Source organism: Sceloporus undulatus, chromosome 6, assembly GCF_019175285.1.
Source record: "Sceloporus undulatus isolate JIND9_A2432 ecotype Alabama chromosome 6, SceUnd_v1.1, whole genome shotgun sequence".
Lineage (NCBI taxonomy): Eukaryota > Metazoa > Chordata > Lepidosauria > Squamata > Phrynosomatidae > Sceloporus > Sceloporus undulatus.
The window spans coordinates 169,754,617-169,782,515 of NC_056527.1; the positions used below are offsets into that span (position 1 = coordinate 169,754,617).

Below are 27,899 nucleotides of genomic sequence, written 5' to 3' on the forward strand. Positions count from 1 at the left end.
TGGAGCAATGGATGCAAGCTGCAGGAAAAGAGATTCCACCTGAACATTAGGAGGACCTTCGTGAGAGTAAGGGCTGTTCGACAGTAGAATGCACTCCTTCCTCGGAGGGTGATAGAGTCTCCTTCCTTGGAAGTCTTTAAACAGAGGCTGGATGGCCATCTGTCAGGGATGCTTTGATTTGGATTTCCTGCATGGCAGAAGAAGGGGGTTGGACTGGATGGCCCTTGGGGTCTCTTCCAACTCTATGATTCTATGATTCTATGCTTTGATTGAGAGTTCCTGCATGGCAGAAGAAGGGGGTTGGACTGGATCAGGGCCCTAGTGGTCTCTTCCAACTCTATGATTCTATGATTCTATTTCTGGCTCAAGGCTATGGAATTCTGGGAGTTGGGGTATGTTGTGGGGGCTCTGGGCTCACAACATACTCCAACTCCCAGAATTCCATAGCCTTGAGCCAGGATGCTGAAAAGTGGTGCCCAGCCGGGTTGTCTCTCTAGTGTGGCTGCAGCCCTGAGCGAATGTCCTCTGCCCAAAGGCCCTGTTTCTCCTGGCTCTGGACCAGTGACCAGTCCCTGCTGGACAAAGCGCCTTCGCTTGACCTCTGACTCTGCTCCCTCCTTTGATTTCCCAGGAGAGAGAAAACTCCAGGCACCTGGAGCCCAGTCCTCAGAACGAGGCCCGGCTGGGAAATGGGAATGACTCCCAGAGGCCCCAAGAAGGGCCCTGGTCCAGCCCAGCCCCTTGATTCTTCCATGCAGGAACTCCTCCGCAGGCCCTGCTCCTGGGAGCCTCTGCTTCAGGCAGCCCTGCTGCCATGGGGCTTCCTTGGCAACTCCTCCAGAGGCCGAGAGAGGGGGTCTACAAGGCCAAACCGGGGCCCGAACCTTGGCCTCCAGAGCCAGCATGGCCCAGGGCTCCAACCGGGGAGATCCCTGCGGCTCCTGGGGCCGTCGCGTGACCTTCCGTCGGGGACATGCCATGGGATTGCGTGAGGTATTTAGCCTCCTCTGAGGAGAGAGAGCCGGAGGGACCCCAACGAACTACAACTCCCAGCATGCCACAGAAATTCTGCGATTCTGGGAGCCGAATGCTGTGGGATCCCGGGGTTTTCCTTTCGTTTCGTGAGGCATTTACCTCCCAGGATTCCCAAGCGCTGAGGCAGGGCTGCCAAGGCGGTTCCTCACTCTGCACATGCTCAGGGACCCCCCAGGCGCGCGCACCGCTGCCAGGCTCCCGGTTCCCAGCGCCCTCCTTCCAGGCGCTCGGTGTGGACCTCCGCCTTGGTCCGCCTCAGGCAGCGCGGGTCGTAGAGGCGGCTCATGGCGGCCCGTGCCTGCTTCCTGCTGCCTACTACTGCGCCTGCGCAACAGCTCCCAGTCTGTGTGAGAGAAGGCAAGGCACCGGCTCCGACCCTCACAGAACTTGGGCCTAGTACAGTAGTGGGCAGGAAGCGCTGAGGGAGCCGCTGAGGAGGCGGGGAGGGGAGGGGAGAGAGCGGCGATTGGCTGGCGCAGAGCCGCCACTCTGCCCGGCGCCGTCGCTGGTTGGCTGAGCCGCTCTGAGAGAGGCCACGCCCAGCTCTTCGTGCCTGAGAGGAAAAAAGGCGGGAGGGCGCAGGGCGCTTATTGGCACATGTAGGCGTATGCAAATGAGCGCGCGGGGGCGTGTCCTCCTCCTCCTCCTCCTCCTTCACGACGCCTCTGCGAGGGAGGCCGCTGCGGAGGAAGGAGGCCTTCTCCTCCTGTCAGAATTATCACTCTTCTTCGTATTATTAATAATTGTTGTTGCTGCTGTTATTATTATTATAAGAGGTTGAGGTAATGCTTTTTGGGCTGCAGGGCCCACTCAGCTGGGGGATTCTGGGAGCTGCAGCACAAGGAACCGACGCCCAGCGGCTGCTGTGGTTTTGAGGCATTCTGGGAGCTGTAAAAAGTAACTTCTCCCAGATAAATAACCCAGTTTGACACCGCTTTAACTCTTTTCTGGCTCAGGCTATGGAATTCTGGGAGTTGGAGTTTGTTGTGGGCCTGGAGCAGAGCAGAGCTCCGCTGTGGGCCCCACCACAAACTCCAACTCCCAGAATTCCATAGCCTTTGAGCCAGGATGCTGAAAAGCCGGACCAAACTGGGTTATTTAAAATCTTTGTTGTTGTTCCTCAATTAAAAGTTTTAAGTGAGTCTTCTTCAATATACTGATATACCTGTGTATGTGTGTGTGTGTGTGTGTGTGTGTGTGTGTGTGACTATAAGTCGACCTGAGGGCAGGTTTTGGGGCCAGAATTATGGATTTTGATACAACCCTGGGATAAGTTGAGGGTAAAACCTAGGGACCTGCAGCGAAGGATGAAGCAAAGGAAAGCAATGCCAGAGAACCTACAAAATGATGGCAGGCATCATGGCTTTGCGAAGGCCAAGGCTTTCATGGCCGGCATCCCTAGGTTTTTGGGGGGTTCTGTGGCCATGTTCTAGAAGAGCTCATTCCTGGCGTTTTGCCAGCATCCAAGTCTGCAGATGCCAGATGCCACAGACGCTGGCGAAACGTCAGGAAGAAGCTCTGCTAGAACATGGCCACAGAACCCCCCCAAAACCCCACCCAAACCTAGGGATGCCGGCCATGAAAGCCTTGGCCTTCACAAAGGGTCATGGTTTTGGCTCACCCCAAAGACTGGCTGGAAGAGAGAGCAGCACTGATTGCACTCAGCTGGCCTAGGAGGTGTTTGGTGCCAGTTTTTCAGCTCACGTTTCTAGGCTTATCCATGGGGATACCCAGCAACTCTTCCGAAAAACAAATCTTGGCTTGGGTTATATCTATCTTGGGACAAATCAGTGGGGATCTTGTTCTCAGTGTTTCCTTCCCTTCTCTGTGCAGAGGCCGTCGGAAGCACTGCACCTTCTTTGCACCTCTCCAGCCGGGTCTCTTGGAGGGATCGAGGCTGGTGGCCTTCCGGGGAAGAGGCGGCACATCCAGCAACCGGCCAAAGGGCTCCTCCTGAGCGCTCAGGAGTGGACGTCCAGAGACAGTAAGTAAACCACACAGGGGCATAAAATGCTTCAGGCTCCCCTGGGCCTTGCTTCGTTCTGGTTTGCAGCTGTGCAGGAAAGTTCTCAAAGGGGTTCTGGTAGATGGAAGGCTCACTTAGGGCCAGGACACACTGCAGAAATAATCCAGTATCAGGCTGCTTTAACTGACTTGGCTCAATGCTAGAGAATCCTGGGGGTTGTAGTTTATTGTGGCGCCAGAGCTCTCTGACAGAGAAGGCTAAACGTCTCACAAAACTACAGTTCCCAGGATTCCCTAGCATTGAGGCAGAGCAGTTAAAGCAGTCTCAAACCAGATTATTTCTGCACTGTGTTTTTGACCTTAAAAACATTTCACCTTAGCTATTAGAAAAGTCAGTTTGGGAGTTAGAAAGTTCTGGAAACACAAAAGAGGACTCAGGGATGCTGGAGATGGGAAAGGCCTAGAAATGCTAAAGGAAGCATAATGCCACAATGTTTGTGGTGCAAGTGCCCTCCCAATCCAAGAACTACTTAATTCCCTCTTCTGTTATTACAGACACTTTGCTAACATCCTCCCAAACCAGGGCTTGGATTCCAGGGGCAGCACTGGAACCCACTCATTGAATCTTCAGTGACAGCCCCCCTAGCATTGCTTTTAGAGGCTACACTCAGGAAAATGCATTGGTTGTTTATTAAGGTGGTGGTGGTGGTTGGCATGTGTTTTTCTGGCCTGTCACTCTGCTAGGGCCTTAGAGACTAAAGCTGACAAGATCTGAGGGTGGGGCTTAGAGAAGGCACTAAGCTTTCTCCCATTTTTCTCCTTATTGGAGTGGCAATAAAGTCCCTTTCCAGGATTATTCTGACCAACATTAGTTTAACCCCCCCCCCATCCCATTGCCCTGGCAGAGCCCAACACAAAACCATATTATCCTACCAGACTCAAAAGTGGCGTGTGTGTCATAGGTGACTGCCCATCTCCCTGTGTCCACTTTTGGCCACAGCAAAGGCCTCTTTCCCTCTCCTCTGCAGTTGCCCTGAGGCAGCTTCACTAGTGAAATAAGGCAAGGAAGGATAACCAACACAGTAGAAGCCAGTACCAAGATCATTGGGGATTGTGACAGTCGTAACCCTAAGCCAAAGCTAACATGATGAGAGGGTCCTCAGAGAGAAATGGGGAGTCTTGCATTTAGGGTACAAAAAGCACTAATGCAGCATGGGCCTGGCTTGGCAGAAAGGCAAGTGAAAAGGACTAAAGGGTCTTAGGAGGTTGTGGTCTTAATGAGCTGGGAGTGCCTGGACCTGTGAGGAATGGCTGAGAGGCTGCTTAGGGATGTTCAACCTGGAGAAGAATGAGGCGTGATGGCAGCTTTCAGATATGGGCATTCCTCTGACCAAGTCTTTTTATGCTTGACAGCCCTCCTTTTCTTCCTTGCTTCTGTCTAGCTAGGAGTTTTTTTTAGCAGCATTGGCATCAGGGGGATGGTTAAGGAAGGCTGGAAGGAGACAGACTTTTATCAGGTTGCCTTAAAAAATGCAGTAAAGCTTCAATTGACCATCAGCCGCTTCATCATGGCACACTCGGGAGGGCTGTGATGTTGGCTTCCCAGTGGAAGAAGGATGCAAACCTGTATGGGTGCAAGCGGTTTGCTAAATTATGAGTGGGAAAAGAAGAGGCTTATTCCACGTTTCATAGTCAGGCTTGGACATGTCCAATGGCAGCAGGTTCATGGGAGGAAAGGAGGAGGAGGAGGAAGGGTCCTTTCCCCTCCAGGTAGAGCCAGGAGAGCTCTGTGTGATGAGGGACACTGCCTGCCCTGGCCTACATGAGCCTGGGTCTGCTCCACAGTGGCCTGCCATGTGGGCCCTCTTGAGCCAGGAGGGGGCTGCCTGTCAGAGCTGGCCTGGCCTGACCATTGCTCTTCTTGCCCTCTGCATGTCCAGGAGGCAGCGGCATTGAGGCCCAGCTTGATTCACTTGAGAGCTTGGTTCACTCTCCATTCAAGGCAGTGCAAGGAGAGTGAGGGGGGCAAGGGAAGGCAGTTCTTGGGTTTTTTACAGGGAATGGGGGAAGGAGCATGCAAAGAAAACTTGGCCAGGGCTGGAGAGAGAGAGGAAGCAAGGGAACAAAAGCAAGATAAAAGCGCTTGCCACTGCCATTCTCCCTCCTCTGCGCCTGCTTTCTTTCCTTCCTTCCTTCCTTCCTTCCTCCCCCCTCCCTCCCTTCCTTCCTTCCTTCCTTCCTTCCTTTCTTTCTCTCTCTCTCCCCCTTTTCTCAGAGCTGAGTTAGGAGGGGCTGTTTTGCATCCCTTCACGTCAGCCCTGCCTCATTCCCTTCTTCCTTCCTGCTAGAGAGAGAAAAAAGAGAAAGGGAACTGCGAAGGGGGGGGTGGAGAGAGAGAAAGAAAGAAAGAGAAGGAGAAGGAGAGGGAGAGAGAGAAAGAAGCAGAGAGAAGCAGCCAGCGAAGAGCAGCAGCGGCTGGATGGGCAGCAGGAGCAGAACCCAGACCACCAGCAGCAGCAGCAGCCTTGGGAGGAGAGGAGGAGAGAGCCGACCCAGCTCTGCCTGCCTGCCCACTTGCATGCTTCCTCCTCCTCCTCTGGCGAAGTAGGGTTGCCCGCCCCCGTTGCCAAGCCTCCTTCCTCGGGACTCCCAGGGTGAGTTCGCCTGCGCCCCAGCCGGCTGAGCTTGGTGGAGCTGAACCAAGCCCCTCCGTACACCTCTGCCCCGCTACTTCTTGAGCGAGAGAAGGGTGCTGGGGTCAGGTCCAGAGAAGAGGGGTTGCAAGAAGCCCCCAAGATCTTGCCCGGGTGGCAGGCTACTTGCCTCTCCACTGGCACTGCCTCTCCTCCATCCCAGCTCCTGTTGCCAGGGGGAGAAAGGGAGTGAGAGAAAAGAGTGATGGCGTCTGCAGAAGAAGGGGAAGAGAGAAGGAAGGAGGGAGGGGGAGGGAAGGGAGAGAGAAGGAGGGAAGGGAGGAAGGAAGGAAGAAGGCAGGCAGGCAGGGAGGGAGGGAGGTGCACATAGCCTGACTCCTGCTGCAGCTCTGTCTTGCAGCACGTGAGAGCGCACACTCGAGGACACTGTTCCTGTCTTGCTGCCTCAGCTTTTGGGCTGCAACTTTCCTTTCCACCCTCCTACCTGCTTGCCTGTCTTGGTGTGCAAAGTTTGGCTTTGGCAGGGGATAAGGCAAGGAGGGAACATGGTATGGAACTGACCCCCATTGGACTGGCTGCTTGGAGTCATCTGGTGGGTTACCTGTTGCTGCCTCTCTCCGCGACTGTGCTCTCACACTGCCCTGGCCAAGCAATGTGCCTGGTGGGTTTGGTTTCCCTCCTGCTTTCCCTCCTCCTCCTCACCCTCACCATCACGGCTGTAATGAACTTTTCTTATAGCAATTATTGGCCAGAGGGGATTGGGATGGGAGGGAGGGAGGAAGGAAGGGAGGGCAGGCAGGCAGACAGGCAGGCAAGCTAGTCTCTTGCAGCCTGATCCAGGTCTTGTTGGTTGATGGGAGAGTAAGCCCTGAAAAGCCCAGCATGCTGGTGCTTCTTGCAAGGGTGCCACTGATAACTGTGGCACCAGCCTTGCAGAGACCCACAGCGCTGGTGTGTTGCTGCCCTCTTTCAGCTATCTCTGGCAATGTGGAGCTCTTTTCTCTATCACTGAAGGAGCTGGGAAAGCCTGGTTGGGCCACTTTGGACAGAGCACTTTGCTCTTTGGAACATCAAAAGCTGATGCCCGCTTCTCCAGTGTTATCAAAAATGTAACCCTTTTTGTTGTTTTGGTTGGTTTGCTTTCCATCCTTTCTCACTTAATGGCAACAGAAGAAAAGAAATAATGGGAAGAGAGGAAAAGCCTAGGAGAAACTGGGCTTGTTAGCTGAGTTGTGGCATCTTGGCTGCCTGGTGTTGCTCCCTCCTGCTGTTTTGATGTCTGAGGTCTCATTCCATCTTGGCTTTCTAGGTCTTGAAATGCTTTGACTTATTGCCCCCAGGATCTGCTCTTGCAGAGTGGGTTGGTCTCTACTATTACTATACATCTTGGCTATCTTCCCTTCCTGCCCATTGTCCACCTCCCCCCCCCCCCACCTGCCCAAAGTACCTGGAAAAAGGTAGCCCTCATCTGTGCCCAGGGAGGCAGATTTGCAAAAAGTAACAGATGATGGAGATTTTGCACGGTAACCTGTCCAGTGATGATGGCATTTAAAAATCTGGTGTGGTGGACAATGGAGGCTTCTTAAAGAAAGACATCAGTTGTTCATGTGCCTTCCTTGGCTGAAGTGGTGGGTTTTCCTCTGTTGTATTTGACTGAGTGGACACTGCAAATTCATCTTCCCGTGAATGTTGTTGCACTTAAGCCTTCGACTTCACTTAATTGTCAAGTGTGCACTGAGAGTGATGATCCTCTGGTCTGCCCCAGATGGATCACAGCAAACAGATGAGGCAGGGAGGACTGCTTGTTCACCTTGACCAAAGGTATAACTCTGCTCTGTCTGGCAATAGATCAGACAGAGATGCACCTTTGAATCAACCTGGCTTTCAAGTTCCCATCTGCTCTTTGGAATAGCACCTGTAACTCTTTAAGCTCCATTTATGCAGCAGTAAAAAGGCTGTCTGAGGAAGATGGAGCATCCTCCTTGGCACAGTTTGAGAGGAAAAATCTGACAAGGGTGGGTGTCTTATTACAGGTGAGAAGTGCCTCCCCCCGAAAAGATTAGTTCTACTAGATAAAGATGGTCCGCTAAGACCAGAATTCCTATTTGCTAGAGATGATTTATCAGCTGTTGTGTTTATTTTGATAATATTGGTGATAGTATATAGTCTTTTATCTCAGTAATCCTTTGCTCCGTAACCAAGGTGAGGCTGAAGGGACATGACAGGTGTCACCCTCAAGAGGCCACTCAGGTGGGGTCTGCCTGTGTGAAATAATCTGCTCTTGCATAGATTGGCAACAGGCTGAAAAGTGACATCCTTAGGAGATGCACCCACAGTGGTAAAAAGTAGTGCACGGTTCACCCAAAAGCATACACTCACAAGCAACTTTTCCTCTTCTTTCCTCTAAAGTACACCCTCCTTCTGTAGAGCCTTATAACTGAAGAGTGTTTGCAATGTTTTTGCATATGGGAAAGAACAGAGGATATTGCAAATTCACCAGAGACTTGAAAATGTTTTATCTTTGCCTCTAAGGGCTGCAAATTATCTTGGCTTAAGAAATGACTTGAAGGCATGCAACAATAACAATAACCAGGTTAATCAGAAAGAGGGGCAAGGGGATATTTAGGCTCCAGGCGCTAGAATGGATTGACATGGGAGGAGGGGATCGGAGGTGACACTTGAAGGTCCAAGAGGAGGGAAGCTGCCAAGTAGCAAGAAGTATAGAAGCGGTATGAAGAGGTGTGTGTTCTTGCTTGCCTAAAACAGTATGGCTATTGGGCAGCTATGGGAGCCTGAGAGAAAGGATATGTTTAGAAGGGAGCTCCCAATCAAAAACATTGAGAAACTGCCTGCTGGAGAAGGGAAAGATGGCATTCAGTTGTAAAGTGGGTCCACAAAGAGTAGACCTGGTTTCCTCCAGCTTTTCTCTTGTAGCAAAACAGTGGGTAAAAGAGATGGTTGGTGGTTATAGAGGTGGCATGCGGTGGTCCCAGTTTAGAGAAAGGGGTTGCTTTACTCAAAGGCTTAAGAAGAATGCCTTACCTTAATATCCTTATGCCGAGTTTGCTCAAGGGGGTATTACACTTTTTGTTAATCTTTGAAGCATTTGTACCCTTAGGTCCGTGCTTTGGACAAAGGTGAAAACTTTATTAACTAGCATGTGAGACTTGTAGCAGAAATTATCTGGGATTTAATAATAATAATAATAATAATAATAATAATACAAGTTAAATCTGTAATAACTAGGAAACAGTGTCATAGGTTGCTTTCCCGGTGAATGATCTAGAGTGCTTTGTGTCCATCTGAGCATGGAAGTGGAGCAGCAGCAACAGCCGCTGCTCTTCCGTTCCCTTGTGGTGACCCTCCCCAGGTGATCCAAGGCAGGAACAGAGCAGGAAGGAAGGAGGGCTGGAATTACAGAAGGAAGAGGGTTGGCTTGTTCTAATTTTATCTTTCCTGTTTCGGTCTGCCTGTAACATCATTGGGGGGAGGGGGTGCACATAGACACAGACACACACGTGTGTGTGTGTGTGTGTGTATTGCTCAGCATGTGTTCACTAATATTTGGAAGTATTGCTGTATATACTCATGTATAAGTCTAGAAATTTAGGTTAAAAATTGACCCCCAAAAAACTGAGTCCACTTATCCATGGGTCAATGTAAGTACTGTACTTTAAATCACACACACACACACACACACACACACACACACATATACACATACACACACATACACACCAGCTCCTGGTGAAAGACAAGAGTTTAATTTGCCTTGGAAGTACTGACACCCTTCTACTCTCTCATCCATCCAGCCTTTAGTATGAGCACAAATAGTGATGGAATTTTGTAAGTTGGTTGGCATTGTTTTCCTTTGCTTTTTCATTTACATCCTTCATTTACATCCTTCATGCCCCTAAGTTTTACCGCTGACTTATCTATGGATCATATCAAAATCCATAATTTTGGCCCCAAAATCTGCCCTCGACTTATACAGGAGGTCAGCTGGTATATACGGTACTTGTCTCTTTACAGATACATTTCCTGTCCCTTTTTATTAGGTATAATTGCCTTTCTGTGGCATAGCCATGACATCTTTTTGCCCTGGGAATATTTGCAGCCATTTTCTTTTAGAGTTTCCTCTAAGGAAGTGTGAGGAGTTCCTCTCTGTGTGTCTGTGTGTGTACCCTGTCCCCATTCCTTGGCAATGTCTGGAGTCAATGTGGAGGGTAGTGGGATCATTCCTCTCCCAGGATCCAGTGTGCCAGCTATTCTGTGGTTCCTTTTAAAACTCAGTTATGCAGTTAAGCATAAGAATTGAGATGGCCAAGTGTCCCAACAAAAATCCCCTGTTGTTCAGGCTATGAGAATGAACATTAAAATGACAAATAGGATATGGTATAAACACCTGTAAAGAGATGCATATTGGGATGGACGGACAGACACACACAAAAGCCAAGTTTCACATTTATAGTAATGGGATTCTAAGCTGGCAGCAACTGGCCAAGAAAGGGAACATAGGGGTATAGCAGAGTTGGATGAAAATGTTGTCAACACAATGTGTGACAGTTGTTTTGAAAAAGGCTGATTCTGTGCTGGGCATAAATTGAAAAGGAACTGAAAGTAAAACCGTAACTGTCATATATGCTTCCCTTTTACAATCCCATATTGCTGCCACATCATGAACACTCTTGTGCCTGAAGAAGGAGGCTGCAGGGCTGGAAAAAGGGAAGAGGATGACCAATATGATCGAGGGGCTGGAGCAACTTCCCTGTGAGCAAAGATTACAGACAGCGTTTGGGCTAGTGAAAGGAGATGCTGTGGAAGTGAATAAAATTATGCATGGTGTGAAGAAAGTGAATAGGGAATTCTCTCTCATACACACACACACACACACACACATGCACGCGTGTATATAATATTAGAATCCAGGATCGTAAACTGAAAATGACTGATGGAGGTAGGTGGGCAGATAAAAAGGACTTCTTCACACAGAAGATTGTGTGGAACTCACTTCACAAGGTGTAATGATGGAGAGATTAGAAGGAGATTGGACCAGTTCATCAAGGATAGGTCATCATAAGTACCCCTCCAGTACCGTAGAGAGTGTGCCTCTGGATGTCCATGGCTGGGAACATAAGCAGGAGGATGTGGCAGCCCAACTCCTGGGTTTCTCAGAGGCAACAAGCTGGACAGTGTAGGAACAGAATGCTGGACTCTGTGGGCCTTATTTGTTGGTCACTTGCATTTCGGGGTTCTTTGTGTGGAACAGGGAAGTGATAGTTGCCTTACCTCTCTATTCCTGGAAGCCTCCCATGGCAAGTGGGCGCTAGATGCTTTGCACTGGGTGCATGCAAAACCTTTTGGCCCTGCCATCATCAGGGGGAGAGGCCACTGGATGCTGAGAACTGTTGACCTCTACCTTAAACGACTTAGTAGGTGTCTCTTAATGAATGTCAGAGATGGAATGTTCTGCCCAGATACGCAGCTAGTGTTATGGCTGCTCCCATTGTCCCAGCCCCTGTTATTCCAGGAGTCCTATTTGCCTATCCATTGAAATATTCCCTGAAAAAAAGCCCAGTCGACTGCAGAAGGGCTTCTAAAGTGGGAATGCAGTCTCTGCTTCTAACAGACTGTGGACCCAGTGTTGCTTTTCAGTGTTCATGGACATGATCCCAGAGCATCCCATGTGGCTCCATGAAAAGAAGGGCCCCAGTCTGTGCAGAAGCTGCTGGAGTGGAGGAAGGCATTGACAGCTGTGCTTAGAGGTCCTGGAGAGACCTCATTTTCTCTCTAGTACAAGGAGCAGCTCAGTTGTAGTGAGAGAAGAGGTTGCCACAAAATAGCTGAGGAACACTGTACATGCTGGAAATTATGTTGGGTAAATTTACATGATGCTGTTTAACCCAACAAATGGTTTTTGATTTCATTTTAAAATAGGAAAAGAATCTTTGGTTGATGATTGCTCTGCAAGTGTTGCCCCACTTTGACTTACAATAGCCACTGCTGATGTGAAGTCAAAAGCTTTCATGGCCGGCATCCATAGGTTTTTGTGGGGTTTTCAGGCTATGTGGCCGTGTTCTAGAAGAGTTTATTCCTGATGTTTCGCCAGCATCTGTGGCTGGCATCTTCGCTGGTGAAACATCAGGAATAAACTCTTCTAGAACACAGCCACATAGCCTGAAAACCCCACAAAAATGCCACTGTTTATATTTTTTCTGGCCCCTTCGACCACATTCTGACACTGCTGCCCCTACGCTGCCTGAGGCGCTGGTGCTGGGTGTCCCATAAGCTGGTTCCCTTGAAGGAGAGCCCTCCAGCATTGACCATAACCAAAGAACCAACACTCTGCATCCATGATACTAAGCCCAAAGTGTTGGGGAGCGGTCCCAAAGGATTTGAGCTGCTCTGAATGCTTGAGGGTTTGTTAAACTTTTGTTGTTGTTCACAATGTGAGCCCTTTGAGGGGTGGGCAAGAGGGCTTTCTGTCCCCTTCTCCTCCTCCTCCACCCCAAAACATAGATGCACCTGCTGCCCCATATTCTGTGGGTTGGAGATCCAGCAGGAAGTTGGCAGCTCTCTCGCTCTGTGCTCCTGGGATGGATGTGGCTCACATCATTCTTGGGGTGCTTGCTTTTACCTTCCAGCAGTTGCCCAACCATTTGTAAAGAGAAAGTGTTTTCTTTCTGTAGGATGCTTTGTTTGTTAAATCAGAAGCTTCCCTCTTAGAACATGTTTGTTTTCTGTTGGAGATATGTGTGATTTTTATTTAGACAGAGGTTTGCTGAAAGTGGCTCCTCCAGCTTTGGTCAGATTCATTTTCCACTAGGTTGAGAATTAACTCTCCTTCTTGCCCTCGCTCCTTTCTTCCTCCTCCACTGGAAGAAAGAGGGAGAATATAAAAAAGAAAAAGGGGGTTTTGGTGGGGGTTTTAAAAAATAAAAAGCCGTTGTGGCCATGATTGGCACAGTCTGTGAATCAGGGGTCATTTTGTGTAGCTGTTTCCTTTCAAGCGTTCTCTCTGTCTCTCTTTTCTCCCTTCCGCGCACATTCTATTCAGGCTAGAAGCCATTCTCTCCTTTCAAAGCCTTCCTGCCTTTCTCTCTCTCTTCCCCCCCTCCTTTATTCTTCATCTCTTTTCATTCTGTTTCTCTCCACCCCCTTGAGGCTCTTTTTTCCCTTTCCTTCTTCCTCTATTCGGTTCCCTTTTTTGTTGCCTCTTCTTAAATAGTGTTTCTATTTTCAGAGAGGACAGGGAACATGTAGGAAGAGAAGTCATTTCAGCAAGGAGGAACTTGAAAGTCTTTCTCCATTTGCTTCAGCAGAAGTAGTTGTTGTCTTTTTTCTAGCAAGAGAACAGGGGAGTTTTTTGAGGGGGTCCTTGTAGGACAGCAGATCTGATGTCTTCTTGTTCTTGTTCCTAGGATGCCCACAGACAGCACCATCCATTTGCCCCCTCCCCAAGGCTACTGACCAGACTCATTTCTGGAAAGACCCCTTTGCTTTGTTGCCTCTGTCTGCACCATGGCTTCAGTTGGAGCAGTTGCTCTATGCCTGGAGAGCAGTTCCCATTAAAGTACTGTGCTGCCTTCAGGATGGATCAGTTTTTCCTGGGGTTCCCAAGAATTTCAAGGGAGAATGGGGGGAACTTCAGCAGGGAGCTCAGGGGCTGTAGGTACTGGGCATCTAAGCAATGTCTCTCTTTCAAGCAGGGAATGTTTCCATGCAAACCTTCAGTAAATGCCACACCAATGTCATTCTCACTGCCCTTTGCAATAACAGAATTTCTCTTATTATGGTGATAACATATCGCTTTGGGCAGAGAGTTAGGAGCCTGCATTTCTATTGAAGGAGGGTCTGGCTTGCAGAAGGCGGGTCAGGTGAGTGGTCAGTTGTGCACTGGGCCCTGGCTGCTCTCCTGGTCCCACCAACCTCTCCCCAAGGGTAGCATCCAGCAACCTAAACACTTGTTCTTCTGGTGACTGAACTTGGGCACACCTTCGAGGAGGTGCATAGTTCCTCTTCAGAAGTCCATGTCACTGGTGTCTAATAGCAAAAACATTGGCACCAGAGAGCTTCACCTATAGCCAGGTGGGATAGGAATACATCCCACATAGGAATACATGCTTTTATCCCCTTTTGTGTGCATACACACCCATCAGCCACACTTGTTTGGTGTATTCCTAATTTGCCTCCCTGTTAGGGGAAAGAGGAGTGGGAAAAGAGAAAGAGAGCATGCTGGACAAGAAGCACATAGACGGGGCTTGTGGAGTAGGCATGGGTTTTCCACTTTTCAGACAACCCTTGACAATTGCCTACAGTGCTTCAACATGGGACTTACAAGTGGTAGCAGGAGTGGGCAGCTCTGTTACTTGATGCTGGAGGGGCAGCGGTGGAAATGGAAGCATCTGGCTAACTGGTGGCATCATTAGCAGCAGTACTGAGGGGCATCTTTTGGCAATGTGCATCCTTGTTGCTAGGAAGTCACCTGCCGTAGAGATGCAAGTGTTAAATGAACCTGGCCTGTAGGAGAGGAAGATAGTCAACTTTGGAGGAGGAGAGAACTCTCTTGGAAGGGTGACACCTTTCCCCCATCCCGTTTAGCTTATGAGACAGTGGGCTGTTGGCACATGTGTGTGTGAGAGGCAGCATAGGTGGCAGGCCCTGAGATTTCACTTGGAGCCAGTTGGGAAAGGCTGCCTGCGTGGAGAATGGCCTGGACCCTTCTAGGCATTTTGGCCCTCCATTCTGGCCGCTAGGAAGGCTGGGGGTTTAAGAGGACTCTGCTGTTCTGGCACAGAAGGGCATCCCTAACTCTGATTCACCTGCAAATAGTGATAGGACCTTAGAGGAGATGAAAGGAGGAAAGCAGGAAGGGAGATAAAGATGGGTGGGTGGGGGGCGCTGGAATACAGAAGGAGATCAGGAGATTGATGAAAGAGAAAAGGGAGAGATAAGAGAGGCAGCAGGACCAAACCACCAGGCTGAGAGGAGCGTTGCTAGGGAAACGGAAAGAATGAGGGAGCCAGCCAGAGAAGGAGAGAAGAAGCAAGACTGAGAAATAGAGGGAATGAAAAGGAGGGAGGGAAGGAGGGCAGAGAGACTGGGGGGAGGAAAGGAAAGGCTGAGGGGATGTTCCCCCACAGTAGCTGTGGCCATTCTCCTGGGTAGGCTCCCCGGTGGGGCCCTGGCTCCATGGGGCTGCTTGGATGGGGCCAGGGTGTTTGGAATACCTGACTCCTATTGGGGGGACAGGGGCAGGTCCTGGCCCTTTCTTTCAGCTTGGTTTTATGCCCTACCTAACTGTAGCTGCATTTGGTGGGATGTTTTCAGGCCCCGCAGCCCTGGTTCCCCTGCCGGCCTTTGTAGGGTGTGGATGGGAGCAGAGGCCGAAGGAGGCAAGGCTGTTCTCTCCTGCACAGGCAAGAAGGCACCCCTTGCCCTCCCTTCTGCACCAGCTTGGGCATAGAAATGGGTCAAGCGCCAGACCAGGCTGCAACTTCTGCTTGTGCCTGGGCGGCCTGGTGGGGCAGAGTCCTGCGCTCCTCCTCTCAGCCTCCAGCACCAGCAGCCACCTCCTTCCTTCTTTCTCCTTCCTCCTTCCCCCCTTCCATTCCATTCCCTTCCCCTCCCCACCTCTTTCCTGCCTCTCCCCCTCCTCTTTGTCTTGGCTGCTGCTGCTCCCTCCCCCACCTTGCACTGCTTCTGCTTACCTCCCTTTATCCTCTTTCCTTTTCTTTCTTTCTTTCTTTCTTTCTTTCCCTCCCTCCCTCCCTCCCTCCCTCCCTCCCTCCCTCCCATCCCTCTTGTTGGCACCCACTGTCCTCACCCTGAGCAACTAGGACTCTGTCTTCAGCTCTGGTTCATGGCTTCCTAAAGGGTCAGAAGTAGGAAATTCTGACTTGGTTCTTCTGCTCTGAACCCAAGTAGCCTCTCTCTCTCTCTCTCTCTCTCTCTCTCTCTCTCTCTCTCTCTCTGTTTCATGTCAGGACTATTGGCCTGGCTCTCCTGGGAGAGAGAGAGGGGCAGGGGTTGCCTCTGGGTATAAGGTGGGCAGAGGTGAGGAGGGGTGGACTTGGTTGGCAAGCAAGGGCTCTGGGGCAGACACAGCTTCTGTAGGGCATGGCTGTCTGGTTCCTGCCTGGCAATGGATGGAGGCCACTGGCCTTCTGGGTCTCTCTAGTGCTTCTCCTGTAGATACCAGTGTCCCAGCTTTATTTGGTGCGCCCACTCCTCTCATCTGTCTTGTCACCATCTCCACAAGAAAGGGAGAAGCTTTGTTCCTTTGAGGAGGAATGGAATCTCACCTGGACAGGGGGCCTCCCCACAGCACCACTGTTTCTCTGTTACAAAGGGACTCTACTTCAGGGCCATTTTCAGAACAGACATATCCCCAGCACTCTCACCCACAAAACCTCAGTGTCAGCCAGACAAGGTAGAGAGAGTAAAACGCTGGGCACATGGGGGGATTAAGCAGCTGCCCCTGGGTTGTGTACCCTTTGGAACATACAAGAAAGTTTGCCTCATGCCTCTTATGCCCCTGACTTAAATTCAGAGTCCAAAAATGGAGGCAAGGGGGCTCTGCTCTCCCCAGTCTTTCTCACAAGCACCTCTCAAGGGAGAAATCCAGCATGTGCAAAACAGCCCACTTTGTGTACCACCTGCTTTTTGCTCCCTATCAATGGGAAGGAGCTTGGGTCCCATTCCGTGCTCCTTGTAGGATGGGGGGAATCCCTCCCCTGAACCAGGTTGGTTGTTAATAGCTGTTCTAGAAAGGAATTCCCTTCAGGAAAGAAGCAGTCTATGCTGCTCCCTTGAGAGAGTTCATCTTCCTTGGTTGGCTTTCACACACGTTCCCTGTGCTCCTTTCGTTCTCTTTCCTTTCACCTCCAGGATTATTCTGGCCATTTTCTGATCCTCTGCTTCAGTTGCCGATTTGGGGACGTGTGACATATTTTTGCATAACTTTCTTCACTTTCATATGGCCTGTCCTCCAGTTTAAAGCTCGTCACACACTGCTAGGTCTACCTTAGTCCTTGGACTTCCCAGTAGAGTTGCTTGCCCTGCTTGAAAGCTGCCAATATGTACCCTCTAGTTTTATAATAAACCATATTTCATTAATCCTAATGAGTGGCTCCAGTCTGTATGTGTTACTCCTCCATCTGAAAGAAGCCAATATCATGGCAACTGTTGGTTTTCAGCTCCAGCCCGTGGCTCTCGCTTTAAACCCCTTGCTATATCTTATCTTGGCCTGTGTGTGCTCTTAGGCCCAGTGGCAATGCTGCACAGAGGCCTTGGCCATCTAGGTGGATGTCCCTGCCATTCTCAGCTCCTGGCCTCAGAGGAGCATCACCTCTTTCACCAAATCTGTGGCTGTTAGGCAGGAGCCCTTTTTTCTGTTCCCAGGTAGGAAGTCTTCTGTGTTGTAGGAGTGTTGTTTCCCCTTGAGCTGTGGGAGATCCTCCAAACTGAAGATCCTTTTGATCAGGCTGTATGAAAGTACAGGCAGGTTTATCCTGAATAATTCTGCTTCTGTCATGCATGTGAAGTGGTTCAAATCTATGAAGAACACTGATGTCCTGAACTCCCATGCTCCCATGCCTCAGTCTGTCTTAAACACAAACACATACACATCTCAATAGCCACTTCTGAGATTGCAGCACATGAGAATGCTCCCATGCATTCAGTTCTGCGGTACTTTTCAAGGACCAAAGTCTCTCTTTAGAACTACACTGAAGCCTCTTTTTCAAATCCTGGTCACTCTAGTGTCCAAAAGACACTGCAAAAATAATCCAGTTTCTGCTTTAACTGCCCTGGCTCAGTTCTAGGGAATCCTAAGGATTGTAGTATATTGTAGCACCAGAGCTCTCTGACGGTAAAGGCTAAATGTTTCGCAAAACTACAGTTCCCAGAATTCTCTGGCATTGATCCAGAGCAGTTCAAGTGGTCTCAAATTGGATTATTTCTGCAGTGTGTTTTGGACCTTGGACTGCTTGATGAGATAGAACTCCCTCTTTCTCTTTCTCTTTCCCTTTTTCTCTCACCGCAGCTTTGGTGCTTGCCTATTGGGGATAGTGCAGGTCTTTCAGCTCTCTTGGCCCAAGGCCCCTGCTTGAGAAAAGGAATAATGGCTTTTCTTTCTCTGTCCCTTCCTTGCAGACGTTGACACTGCACTTGATGGTGTGAGGCATGGATCGTTTTGCCAGCTCTGGGACACAGACAGAGGCGGTGGTGGTGCTCTCTCTGGCCCAAGCGGCAGTCCTGGGCTTGGTCTCAGAAAATGAGTTCTTTGGGGCCACAGTCAGTCCTGGAGGCTTCTTCTCAAACTTTGCAAGCAAACTTGACAACAAAGCAGCAACAGCAGCAGCTCCACTGAAGCAGCAGTCAGAGAGCAGCCATCCTCTGGAAAATGGAAGCCATGGCCAGGCAGGGACCCCTGAGGAAGAGGAGGGGCTGGAGGCGGAGGCTTCCTTTGGGAGACATGCCCGGAGGAGGAAGAGGCCCCCTGTGAGGCTGGTGCCAAAGGTAAAGCACGAGAAAGGAGAAGCTGAGCAGGAAGAGGAGGGCAGGTACGAGATGTGCGTTCCAAGCGAAGACCACGAAGAACAGCTGGATGCCCAGCCCGCAGGCCCAGAGGCACCGGCCTGTGAGCAGATGGTCCAGACCAGCGCCACCAAGATGATTGACCTCAGTACCTTCAGCAGGAAGCCCCGGCGCCTCCGGCACCTACGGAGGCTCGGGCCAGAAGAGCTATCCTTGGCTGGGTATGAGGAGAGGCTCCCCAGCCCCCAGCAGGCCAGCCGGAACAGTGTACAGCTGGATAGGATGGAGGAACCCCCCTTCCCCAGGGACTGTGGCTTCCAGGCTCTTCGTCTGCCGCCCCCGCCCCCTACTCTGAGCCAAGTGGAGCACCAGGTGGCAGGCTCTCACCCACAGCAGGGCAAGCGCGAGGTGGGCTTCATGTGGCAGGAGCCCCTGGACTTCGAGGCTGAGAACCACGGTGAGCAGAGTAAGAAGATGCAACTGGACCGCCTGGATATTAATGTGCAGATTGATGACTCGTACCTGGTGGAGAAGCGGTGGCAGTGTCGCCTCTGCGAGAAGTCCTACACCTCCAAGTACAACCTGGTGACGCACATCCTGGGTCACAATGGCATCAAGCCCCACTCGTGCCCCCACTGCGGGAAGCTCTTTAAACAGCCCAGCCACCTGCAGACCCACCTCCTCACCCACCAGGGCACACGGCCCCACAAGTGCCAGGTGTGCCACAAAGCCTTCACCCAGACCAGCCATCTCAAGCGCCACATGCTCCTCCATTCGGACATCAAGCCTTACAGCTGCCGCTTCTGCGGCCGTGGCTTCGCCTACCCCAGCGAGCTCAAGGCCCATGAGGGGAAGCATGAGAGTGGCCGCTGCCATGTCTGCGTGGAATGTGGCCTGGACTTCTCCACACTTACCCAGCTCAAGCGCCACCTGGGCACCCACCAGGGGCCCACGCTCTACCCGTGTCCAGAGTGCAGCAAGTCGTTCCACTACCGCAGCCAGCTCCAGAACCACCTGCTCAAGCACCAGAACGTGCGCCCCTTCGTCTGCACCGAGTGCGGGATGGAGTTCAGCCAGATCCACCACCTCAAGCAGCATGCCCTGACCCACAAGGTAGGCCCCACTGGGACACAGGGGGTTCAGCCCACCCGTGGGGCCCTGTGGTGGCAGGCAACCTCCCTACCTCCAGCAGTGTTTGTGAACATGCCAAAAGGGGGGCTGTGTGTTTGTGTGGACCCTGTGGCCTACAGCCCAAATGGGGTGGGTGAGCCTTCAGAGGTCCTTGGACTGAACCCCACATCTGCCCTCCAGCCTGTATAGCCAGGTGTGAGAGATGGTGGGAGTTGCAGTCCACTCACCTCTGCCTTTGCCCAAGGACTACCTCCTTGTGGGCTTACTGATGTTTCCAGAAGTGCCACTCTTCCCTGTCACTAGGCAGCCTGGCCTCTGCCTATTCCTTTGGGCCATGAGTGACCAATGGCTTTTCAAGGGAGGTGCCAGGCAGGCAGGCATGATGCTTCTATTTCCAATACTCTGAAGCGCCCCAATGCTCCAGAGGTGGAATTGCCAAGGACATTCAGGGACTGACCTCCACTGTTCACCTGCTGCTCCTTTCAGGGTGTGAAAGAGTTCAAGTGTGAAGTTTGTGGGCGGGAGTTTACACTGCAGGCAAACATGAAGCGGCACATGCTGATCCACACCAGCGTCCGCCCCTACCAGTGCCACATCTGCTTCAAGACCTTTGTGCAGAAGCAGACACTGAAGACCCACATGATTGTCCACTCACCAGTCAAGCCCTTCAAGTGCAAGGTACAGCTGGGCAGGTGATGCTGGGTGGGCAGGGACTGCAGGTAGCCCCCGGGAACTGGCGTGGCAGGGGGAGCAAAGGGGTCAAAAGATGGGGTCCGGGGCATGTTTGGATATGTTGTACTGAGGCCCTGCATTATCCATCCCCTGAAGTCTCCCTTGATTGTTCCAGCTACATAGGCTGGTGCAGAGCCCGAGAGTGGCTTTGTCAAGGCTCGAGCAGAGCTGGGACCAGAGCAACTGCCACCCTTGGCAGATTTAAGCAGGCCAGTCTGTCCGCTGACCAGCCTCCTTCCCTCCCAGGTGTGTGGGAAGTCCTTCAACCGCATGTACAACCTGCTGGGCCACATGCATCTCCACGCGGGCAGCAAGCCCTTCAAATGCCCTTATTGTTCCAGCAAGTTCAACCTGAAGGGCAACCTCAGTAGGCACATGAAGGTCAAGCATGGTGTGATGGACATCAACTTGGACAGCCAAGGTAGGCAGCCAAGGTAGGCGGGAGAAAGATGCAAGTCTGACCCCCATCCAGGAGCCTTCAGGAAAGGCCTGTGGCCTCCTCTTGCCCAAAGGTGACACGGCAGTGCCCTCTGCAGGCCGCCTGGAGCCTTGTTGAGGGATTGGGGTGCTGGGGCTGAAAACTCCTGGCTTTTATTACCAAGCGGCTGGCTGCTCAGTTTCTCCTATCTTGTCCCCTAGATCCCATGCTGGAACTGGCAGGCAGTGATCACACAGAGCTGGACGGACAGCAGGAGATGGAGGACTATGAGGAGGACAATTCGTACAACTACAGGGTGGTGGGTAGTGCCACGGATGCCTCTGCCTTGGCAGAGCAAGCCATGAAGGAAATGGCCTATTACAACATGTTGTAGCGAGAAGGAGGAAAAAAAGACAGGTATCTTCCCTGCCCTTCCACAAAGGTCTAGTGTGGCAGAAGAAACCAAGAGCAGTCCTTGAGCTTCAGAAAGTGCGGCTTGAATGGGTTGCTCTGGCCCGTTTAGCCCTGCGAGGCACCTGTGGAAGTTTCGTCCCATCACTGCCTCTCTCAGCTCCACTCCACTGGGCTGGTCCCACTTTCCCCACCAGCCTTGAAGGGCCAGAAGCTCCCCTTGCCTTACTCTACCTCCTGCAGAACCTGGCAAAGGAGACGGTGGTGACGACTGACCAGGAGCAACCTCTCCAGAGCAGGAGTCCTCAGGGCGGCTCTGCCACTGGTCCTGGGCTGTCCTTATTGCAGGGTCTGACTGGAGCAGCTCCTGACACAAGCTACCTCTGCCCTTTACCAAAAGAAGAAAGGCTCAGGGCAGGGGCGGCTGTGGAACCACAGCAGGGAAGGGCAAAGCATGCCCTTCCAGGTGTTGCTGGACCGCCCCGCCCATCATTCCTCGCCACCATCAGGGGAAAGTTGGGTCCAACAACATCAGGAGGGCCACCACTGTGCCCAGACCTGCCCTAGAGAGCCCCTTGCCAACCTTCCTGGCAGAGAGGTAGAGAGCAGCCCTGTTAAATTATTCTGTGACTTCTTCCACAAAGTGGATTGTACCACTTGTGCATAGATCTACTGTGTTTATTTTCATGTTATGACGATGTTCAGCAATAAATAAATATCCTTTGACAGAAGAAGGACCGCTTGGCTGGTTGCTCCTAGAGCAAAAGGACAGGGCGGATTGAGGAGGTGGAAGGCATCCTGATGCCAGCTTGGCTCTTTTTCATTGGGAATTAGAGCTGCTCCACTTAGAACCAGCTGCTGCCACACCAGTCACAGAGCAGGCAGGGTGTGGAAGCTACATTTTAATTGTCATATTTGGCACCATAAGGCCCAAACCACAGTACACAAATTACAGCACAAAACCACTTCTGCTGCCCAGCATGGCACCACTGCCACCTAGTCCTGGGCTTCTCCCCACCCAGCCTTAGCAGCAGCAGGTGTACCGTGTCTTGGGCCGCCATGCGCCAGCGAAAAGGGTTTTAAAAAAAGACAACCATTAGAAAAACAGCTTGCAAAAAGTCATTTTCCTGGCTCAAGGTGTGACCAGCCAGCACTTGTTCTGTCTGAATGAAGTAAGCTGCCTTTGTGCGGTGCCTCCCCAGGCTAGCCCACCTGAGGCCTCCCCAACCTTACTGCTTGCCCAGTGCTTTGTCCAGATTGTTCTTGATGGCATCCAGGAAGTCAGTTGTGTTCACAAAGTGCTCATTCAGTTTCACGCTGGAAACAAACAAAACAAGGAGAAATCATCTTGTGAAGGATGTTGGGCCAGTGAAGTGTGGAGGGGGACTGTATTCAAGTCCCCTGTGATTGTGGCAACTGCGGGGCAATGCTCTAAACCCCAGCGCAGGCACCTCTCCTGGCCGCTGCAGAAAAAGGGGCTGTTTCCTCCACCCCATCTCACCATGGCCAGAGGAGGTGTCCCCAGAGGGAGGCTTACTTGCTCAGTCCGTGGATGCAGCCGGCCAGGTCCTTTGTCATCGTCCCACTTTCTACTGTCTCCACACAGACCTTCTCCAGGGTTTGAGCAAACCTGGAATGGGAGAGGAGTGGAGATAGAAGGCCTGGGATCTAGCCACCCCATACTTCTTTGTAGTGCCACTAGCTACCTCTGACCTGTCCTTGGCATCCTGAGGAATTGCACACCCTCTCACCCGGTACAGAAAGCCCCAGATGCCCTCACTGCCCCCCCAAATCCCTGCCCCTTGGCAGCAATGCTGGATGGATTCCTGCTCTACCAGACCCCTTCCTTACTTGATGAGTTCTTGGTTGCTGTCCAGTTTGCCTCGGTGCTCCAGGCCTCGTGTCCAGGCAAAGATGCTGGCAATGGGGTTGGTGCTGGTCGGCCGGCCCTGCAGGGAAGGCAAGGACAGAGAAGGCCAGTGAGCAAGCCAGCTAGGCCTCCTGTCAGAAGCAGCAGCTCTTGGTGCAACCAGCAGAAGGAGGGAGGGAGTGTATGCACCCACAGCCCAAGCTCACCCACCTTCTGGTGCTCCCGGTAGTGGCGAGTGACGGTGCCGTGGGCAGCCTCGGCTTCAATGGTCTTCCCATCCGGGCAGACAAGGACGGATGTCATGAGGCCCAATGAACCAAACCCTGGAAGCAAAACAAATCCACTCTAGAAAGCCCCTGCCAGTCCATCCTGCCTGTGGAACACATAGTTGGCCAAGCACACCCAAAAAGAGAGGGGAGCCTCCCTTGGATGGACGGACGGACAAGCATACATGGCTGGTTGACCCCTTCCCATACTAGTAATGGCTCCCTTGTTTAATCACCCCTCAAAGTCTCTATATCTTCCCCAGGAGGACAGCAAAATGGATCTCCTCTCACCGCCCATCTGCAACCCACTTAGCAGAACTGCCATAGCTGCCCAGGATGAGGAGTTAGTCCCCGTTGTGGCACAGCAAAGGGGATACTGCCCAGGAGAGGCTAGAAGGGCAGTCGGGGGCACAGAGAGGTTTCTGGCTTTGCTTCCTGCAGTCCCTTTATCTGAACATCACTGCTGTTAGTTTCTTAAAAGGTTTCCAGTGGAAACTGGAAAGCCTGAGCACATGTGTTAAAGTACCAAGGAGTCTTGGAAAGACCCTAAGATGTCGGCTGGTATAGGTCAGCGGACATGCTTCTGAGCCCACTGGGCCAGTGGGAGCCTGAGTGGGCTTGTTTGAGAGGCCCTAGCCTCTTATGGGCCCTGAGGTCGCACATAGCTCCTGCTACAGGCCAAGGTGGGCTGGATCCCTCCTAAAGCCCCAACAACAACAACATGGTACCTTGGGCCAGGATATCGGACTGGACATCTCCATCGTAGTTCTTGCAGGCCCAGACAAAGCCTCCTGCCGATTTCAACACCTGTGCCACCATGTCATCAATGAGGCGATGCTCGTACCAAATCTTGAGTTTGTCAAAATCAGTCTTGTAATGCCTGGCAGGAGAGGGCATAGCAGGGGATGATCGACAGACAAATGTAAAATTCCTTGTTTAGACCACGAAAATAAAACGCACAAGTATAGGAGGGTAGATACTTGGCTCAGCATCAGTACCAGTGAAAAGGGCCTTGGGATTACAGTTGTTCATAAGCTGGACATGAGCCAAAGTGATGCTGTAGTGTAGATGCCATGGCCCATCCAACTCTATGATTGTGAGTTTGTTATTCTATAAGAGGCAGGACAAGGGCAGGAGGCCCAGAATCCATGCCTGGCAATGGCAACCATCTCAAAGAACTCCCACCCGATGGAGAGACTGAAAAACTGTTCGAAGGGGGAGAGAGGCAGAGCGATGGGTTATGTGGTTAAATCTCAGCTAGCCACCCTCCTCCCACCATCCCGCCCCGTGGCTCACTTTTCAAAGATCTCCTGAAAGATATCCTTGAAGCGCCCATCGTAGGCCTTGAGGATGGTGTTTTTGGTGCTCATGTAGAGGGGCCACTTCTTCTGGATGGCATACTGGAAGCAGCTATGGGCAAAGCCTGAGATGGACTGCAAGAGGCAGGAAGACATGGGGGTTTGGGCACTCAGTGGGAAGGAGAGGGAAAGAGGAGAGGGCCCTGAGTAGTGAGCATGGTGGCCAGAGGTCCTCAAACACCCCCTCCCCACCCAGCGCTGAGGACACAGCATTCATCTAAGCAGGACAGCAGTAAAGACCCCCTTCAGTGCAGGGACCCCTAGCACCGCCAAAGGCCGGGCCCTCACCTCGTCTGTGTTGTACATGCCCATGCCGACCCCTCCGCTGGGAAAGTTGTAGACTTCCCACTCCTTGACTCCGCTGCCATCCTTGGGAGTGAAAACCATCTTGAACGTCCCAGACTTGTCCACAACGAAATCGGTAGCTTTGTACTGAAAAGCAAATCCCAAAGGTTCTCAGACCCTGCCAGCACCTCAGTGCCCCAAGCACCTACCCCTAATTTGCCCCACGCTTGCGTTCCTGGCATTCCTTCCCACTGCCTCCCTGGCTGCCAGCCAGCCACCCCACTTTGTCATTTCCTCACAGCTAGCATCTGTAACTTGGTTCACTGGCTCCATCCTCCATTTGGATCCAGCTTCCCAAAACTTGGTATCTGGCCCTTGAGATTTGTCACCAGCTGAGAGGTTGCTCAAAGCTCCTTCTGAAGGAGCCACTTTCTGGCCCTTCTTGCACAGTTCCTCACTTCACATGTTGCTCACGGTCTTGCTTGCAACTGGCAGGTCCTACAAACCTTGGGCTGTTGTGTTCTGAGCAAAGTGTGCAAAGCTCCCCAGAGTTGGTGTGAAACAAGCAAACACACCAATGTTCTGGGAGATGTGGAGAGGAGCAGACCCCTCACTTAAGGTCCAATCCCATGGGCATCTTGCGGCCAAAGTGGCCATCCTCTGCTGACCCACCAATTCTGAGTGGCTTGCAACTGTGTGTTTGCTCCTCTCCTCCCTGCAATGCTGCCAGGAGACCCACCTTGGCCTTGCTTTGGACTCACCTGATCTCCGTGGGCATGCCTGCCAATGGTGATGGGTTTTGTCCACCCAGGGACCAAGCGAGGAATGTTCTTGCAGATGATCGGCTCTCGGAAGACTGTCCCGCCCAGGATGTTCCTGATGGTGCCATTGGGGCTCTTCCACATCTTCTTTAGCTGGAATTCTAGGGGAGAGGAACATCATAGATGAGAAGGAAGCCCTTCTGTTGCTCTGGATGCAGCCCCTCCAGTGAGCTCTCAGGAATGAAAGCAGGGGCCTTCCTTCCAGAAACAGGGAATCTGCCTGTGCGTCCCTCCGGCCATTGAGCATCTTGCCTTGGGAAGGACTGTGACCTTTGGGGCCCAGAAAGATCCCCCCAAGCCCTGAAGCCCTCCCTGCCTACCTTCCACTCTGGCCTCATCCGGGGTGATGGTGGCACACTTGACGGCCACACTGTACTTCTGGGTGGCCAGGGCTGAGTCAATGGTGACCTGGTCATCTGTCTGGTCCCGGTGGGGCAGCCCCAAGTCAAAGTACTTCAGCTGGACATCTGCGTTGGGCAGAATGAGCTGCAGGCAGAGGAGGGGGGTCCGCAGGAGAGGAAACGTGTGGGAATGCCAGCGAGGAGAAGAGACGCGTGCGCCCCCTCCGCCTGGCACCCCTGCGCCAATGCCCCCCACGGAGCCACACTCCCAGCTACCTCTTCCCCATTTCACTCTAAATGGGTGAAACAGAGGCATATTGGTTTGTGTTGTCAAAACAAATTCCTCTCTCTTGTCCTCTGCCTGGCCCCTCCCTCCCTCTCTCTCTCTCTCGGTCTCTCAGGGGTTACATTTGGGGTACTCCTCCTGGGCATCGTGGTTCTCCATAGGGAAGGTCCATCTCTGCGCACGCAGGATGTCTCCCTGCTGGGCCTTCCTTGGGCACTGCCACCCAGGCCAACCTCAAGACCCAAAGCCTTTCTTGATAGGAGCCTCAGGCTGCCTGCCTTCCCCAAAGTGCCGCCTGGCAGTGCCACAGAGTCCTAGGCCAGGGCCATCATGCCAGCCTTGGCCGTTGTCTTCTCAGCCTGAGCTGCTTTTCTCTTCATTGTGCGCCCTCTTCCTGGCAGCCCCTGAGCCTTGGGCCAAGGTACCTTCTCCTTGATGAAGGCCCAGATGATGCGGGTCATCTCGTCGCCATCCATCTCCACCACCGGGTTGGCCACCTTGATCCTGCGGTCGGCATCTGGGGAGAAGGGCCAAGGGTGAAGGCAGGAGGCCAAAGCCCAGCCTCCTGGCTGGACCCCGTGGGGCTGCCCTGGGCGCCAGGGGCATCGGGGGGCCAGCTGGAGCGAGGGGGAGGCTGATCCTCGGGGGAGGCCCAGGCCTTGCTCTGCCTGGGCCGGGGCCTAGTCCCTCCTTCCCTTTGGCCGCTGCCAAGGGACAAGGTCACCCCCAGAGGACGCCGGCAGCAGGCCGGCCCTCGCCCTCCGGCTGCCAGAGAGAGGGAGGGCTGGGCGGCCCCTTCCCCCCTCCCGGCCCCCTCCCAGTCCCCTCCGGCTGCCCTTCTGCGGGGAAGGGTCCCGGGGGAAGGGGCCAGCCGGTCTCCCCGCTCGGGCCCCGAGGAGAGAGAGGTAGGCAAGCAGGCAGGCTAAATCGAGCGGCCTGGTTCCCGGGGAGAAGGAAGGAAGGAAGGAAGGAAGGGGAGGCCGGCTGCTCACAGTGTCTCCGCGGAGGAGAGAGCCCCGAGGAGGAGGAGGAGGAGGAGGCGGCGAAGGCGGCGGGGAGGCGGCCCAGGGCCCCGGGGGAGCCGAGGTAGCGGAGGGCCATGGCCGACGACCGACGAGGAGCAGCCGGGAAAGCAGCAGCAGCAGCGGCGGCAGCGGCGGCAGCCGACGGAGGGCAAGGCGGCAGGGAGAGGGAGGCGGCGCCGCCGGAGGGTGTCGTCACTGTCAGCGGCCTCCTCCTCCTCCTCCTGCCTTGGCTTGGCTCTGGGCGCCTCCCCAGCCTTTCCAAAGGAGGAGGAGGAGGGGGACAAGGCCGGGCGGGGAGCCCTCTGCTGCACAGGCCTTTGGGAAGGGCTCCTCTCCCGGGCGGTCCCTCTCGGATCTCCTTTGGAAGCCGGGCCCCTGGGCCTCCCTGGCCCTGGCTTGCTTCCTCTCTGCAGCGCTGCCAAGGGCCCCCTTCAGAGGAGCATCAGATCAATCAGCTGAAGGCCCAGTCCAGCCCCGTTCGGGAGCTCCAGGGCTGCCGCTCTTGACCGGTCCAAGGATTCCACAAGGCGGCCCCAAGGACAGAGGAGGAATCATGATGATTGTGATGATGAAGCTTCATACAGTCTTTTGAACTGGAGGGAGGGTGCCCTGCCCTGAGGCTTAAGGAGAAGCCGGTGGCGGAGGAGGGCAAGGGCCCTCTCTAGCAGCAGAATACATCCTAGAAAGTACATGGCAATACTGGAAATCAATCGAGCATCAAAGAGCAAGGGACCATTAGGCATGCTCTTGGCCTGGCATCC

General features: G+C 52.8%; 3 protein-coding genes across 11 annotated transcripts in view; 1 reads left to right on the forward strand and 2 right to left on the reverse strand.

Moving 5' to 3' along the window:
• The window catches only part of ARPIN (actin related protein 2/3 complex inhibitor), a 9,104-nt gene extending 7,647 nt beyond the window's left edge, over positions 1-1,457 (reverse strand). For 2 of the 3 annotated variants that reach the window (XM_042475799.1, XM_042475797.1), the window contains exon 1: positions 1,221-1,457. In XM_042475799.1, the coding sequence (XP_042331733.1) occupies positions 1,221-1,321 (101 nt within the window). In that variant the 5' untranslated portion in view covers positions 1,322-1,457. The remainder of the gene's footprint in view (positions 1-1,220) is intronic. The other variant, XM_042475798.1, reaches the window with a different exon arrangement.
• A 230-nt stretch (positions 1,458-1,687) lies between these two features.
• On the forward strand, positions 1,688-21,679 carry ZNF710 (zinc finger protein 710). Of its 7 annotated transcripts, none has more exons than XM_042473135.1 (6): positions 1,688-1,817; positions 2,869-3,019; positions 17,811-19,307; positions 19,812-20,003; positions 20,304-20,478; positions 20,697-21,679. In XM_042473135.1, the coding sequence occupies exons 3-6, from the start codon at positions 17,841-17,843 to the stop codon at positions 20,867-20,869; spliced, it is 2,007 nt and encodes a 668-aa protein (XP_042329069.1). In that variant the 5' UTR covers positions 1,688-1,817; positions 2,869-3,019; positions 17,811-17,840; the 3' UTR covers positions 20,870-21,679. The 7 variants fall into 7 exon arrangements, with proteins under 7 accessions (XP_042329069.1, XP_042329070.1, XP_042329067.1 ...); XM_042473136.1 differs by having other exon boundaries at positions 1,702-1,743; XM_042473133.1 differs by lacking the exons at positions 1,688-1,817; positions 2,869-3,019 and adding an exon at positions 5,261-5,654.
• Positions 21,680-21,775: 96 nt separating this feature from the next.
• IDH2 (isocitrate dehydrogenase (NADP(+)) 2) lies at positions 21,776-27,320 on the reverse strand. Its single transcript, XM_042473140.1, has 11 exons — positions 27,106-27,320; positions 26,539-26,630; positions 25,807-25,972; positions 25,427-25,587; positions 24,669-24,812; positions 24,319-24,455; positions 23,751-23,902; positions 22,967-23,079; positions 22,738-22,835; positions 22,424-22,516; positions 21,776-22,203 (listed from the first exon to the last, which is right to left on the reverse strand). The coding sequence occupies exons 1-11, from the start codon at positions 27,212-27,214 to the stop codon at positions 22,116-22,118; spliced, it is 1,353 nt and encodes a 450-aa protein (XP_042329074.1). The 5' UTR covers positions 27,215-27,320; the 3' UTR covers positions 21,776-22,115.
• Between the last annotated feature and the right edge of the window lie 579 nt (positions 27,321-27,899).

What these genes read in the sequence shown, in the direction of transcription:
- IDH2 (XM_042473140.1), bottom strand. Translation starts at nt 27,214, where the DNA reads ATGGCCCTCCGCTACCTCGGCTCCCCCGGGGCCCTGGGCCGCCTCCCC. An exon ending in CTCTCCTCCGCGGAGACACT is followed by an intron (nt 26,631 to 27,105) that starts GTGAGCAGCCGG and finishes CCTTCTCCCCAG; the next exon opens with ATGCCGACCGCAGGATCAAG. An exon ending in TTTCAGGAGATCTTTGAAAA is followed by an intron (nt 23,903 to 24,318) that starts GTGAGCCACGGG and finishes CTCTCCTGCCAG; the next exon opens with GCATTACAAGACTGATTTTG.
- ZNF710 (XM_042473135.1), top strand. Translation starts at nt 17,841, where the DNA reads ATGGATCGTTTTGCCAGCTCTGGGACACAGACAGAGGCGGTGGTGGTG. An exon ending in TCAAGCCCTTCAAGTGCAAG is followed by an intron (nt 20,004 to 20,303) that starts GTACAGCTGGGC and finishes CTTCCCTCCCAG; the next exon opens with GTGTGTGGGAAGTCCTTCAA. An exon ending in CATCAACTTGGACAGCCAAG is followed by an intron (nt 20,479 to 20,696) that starts GTAGGCAGCCAA and finishes CTTGTCCCCTAG; the next exon opens with ATCCCATGCTGGAACTGGCA.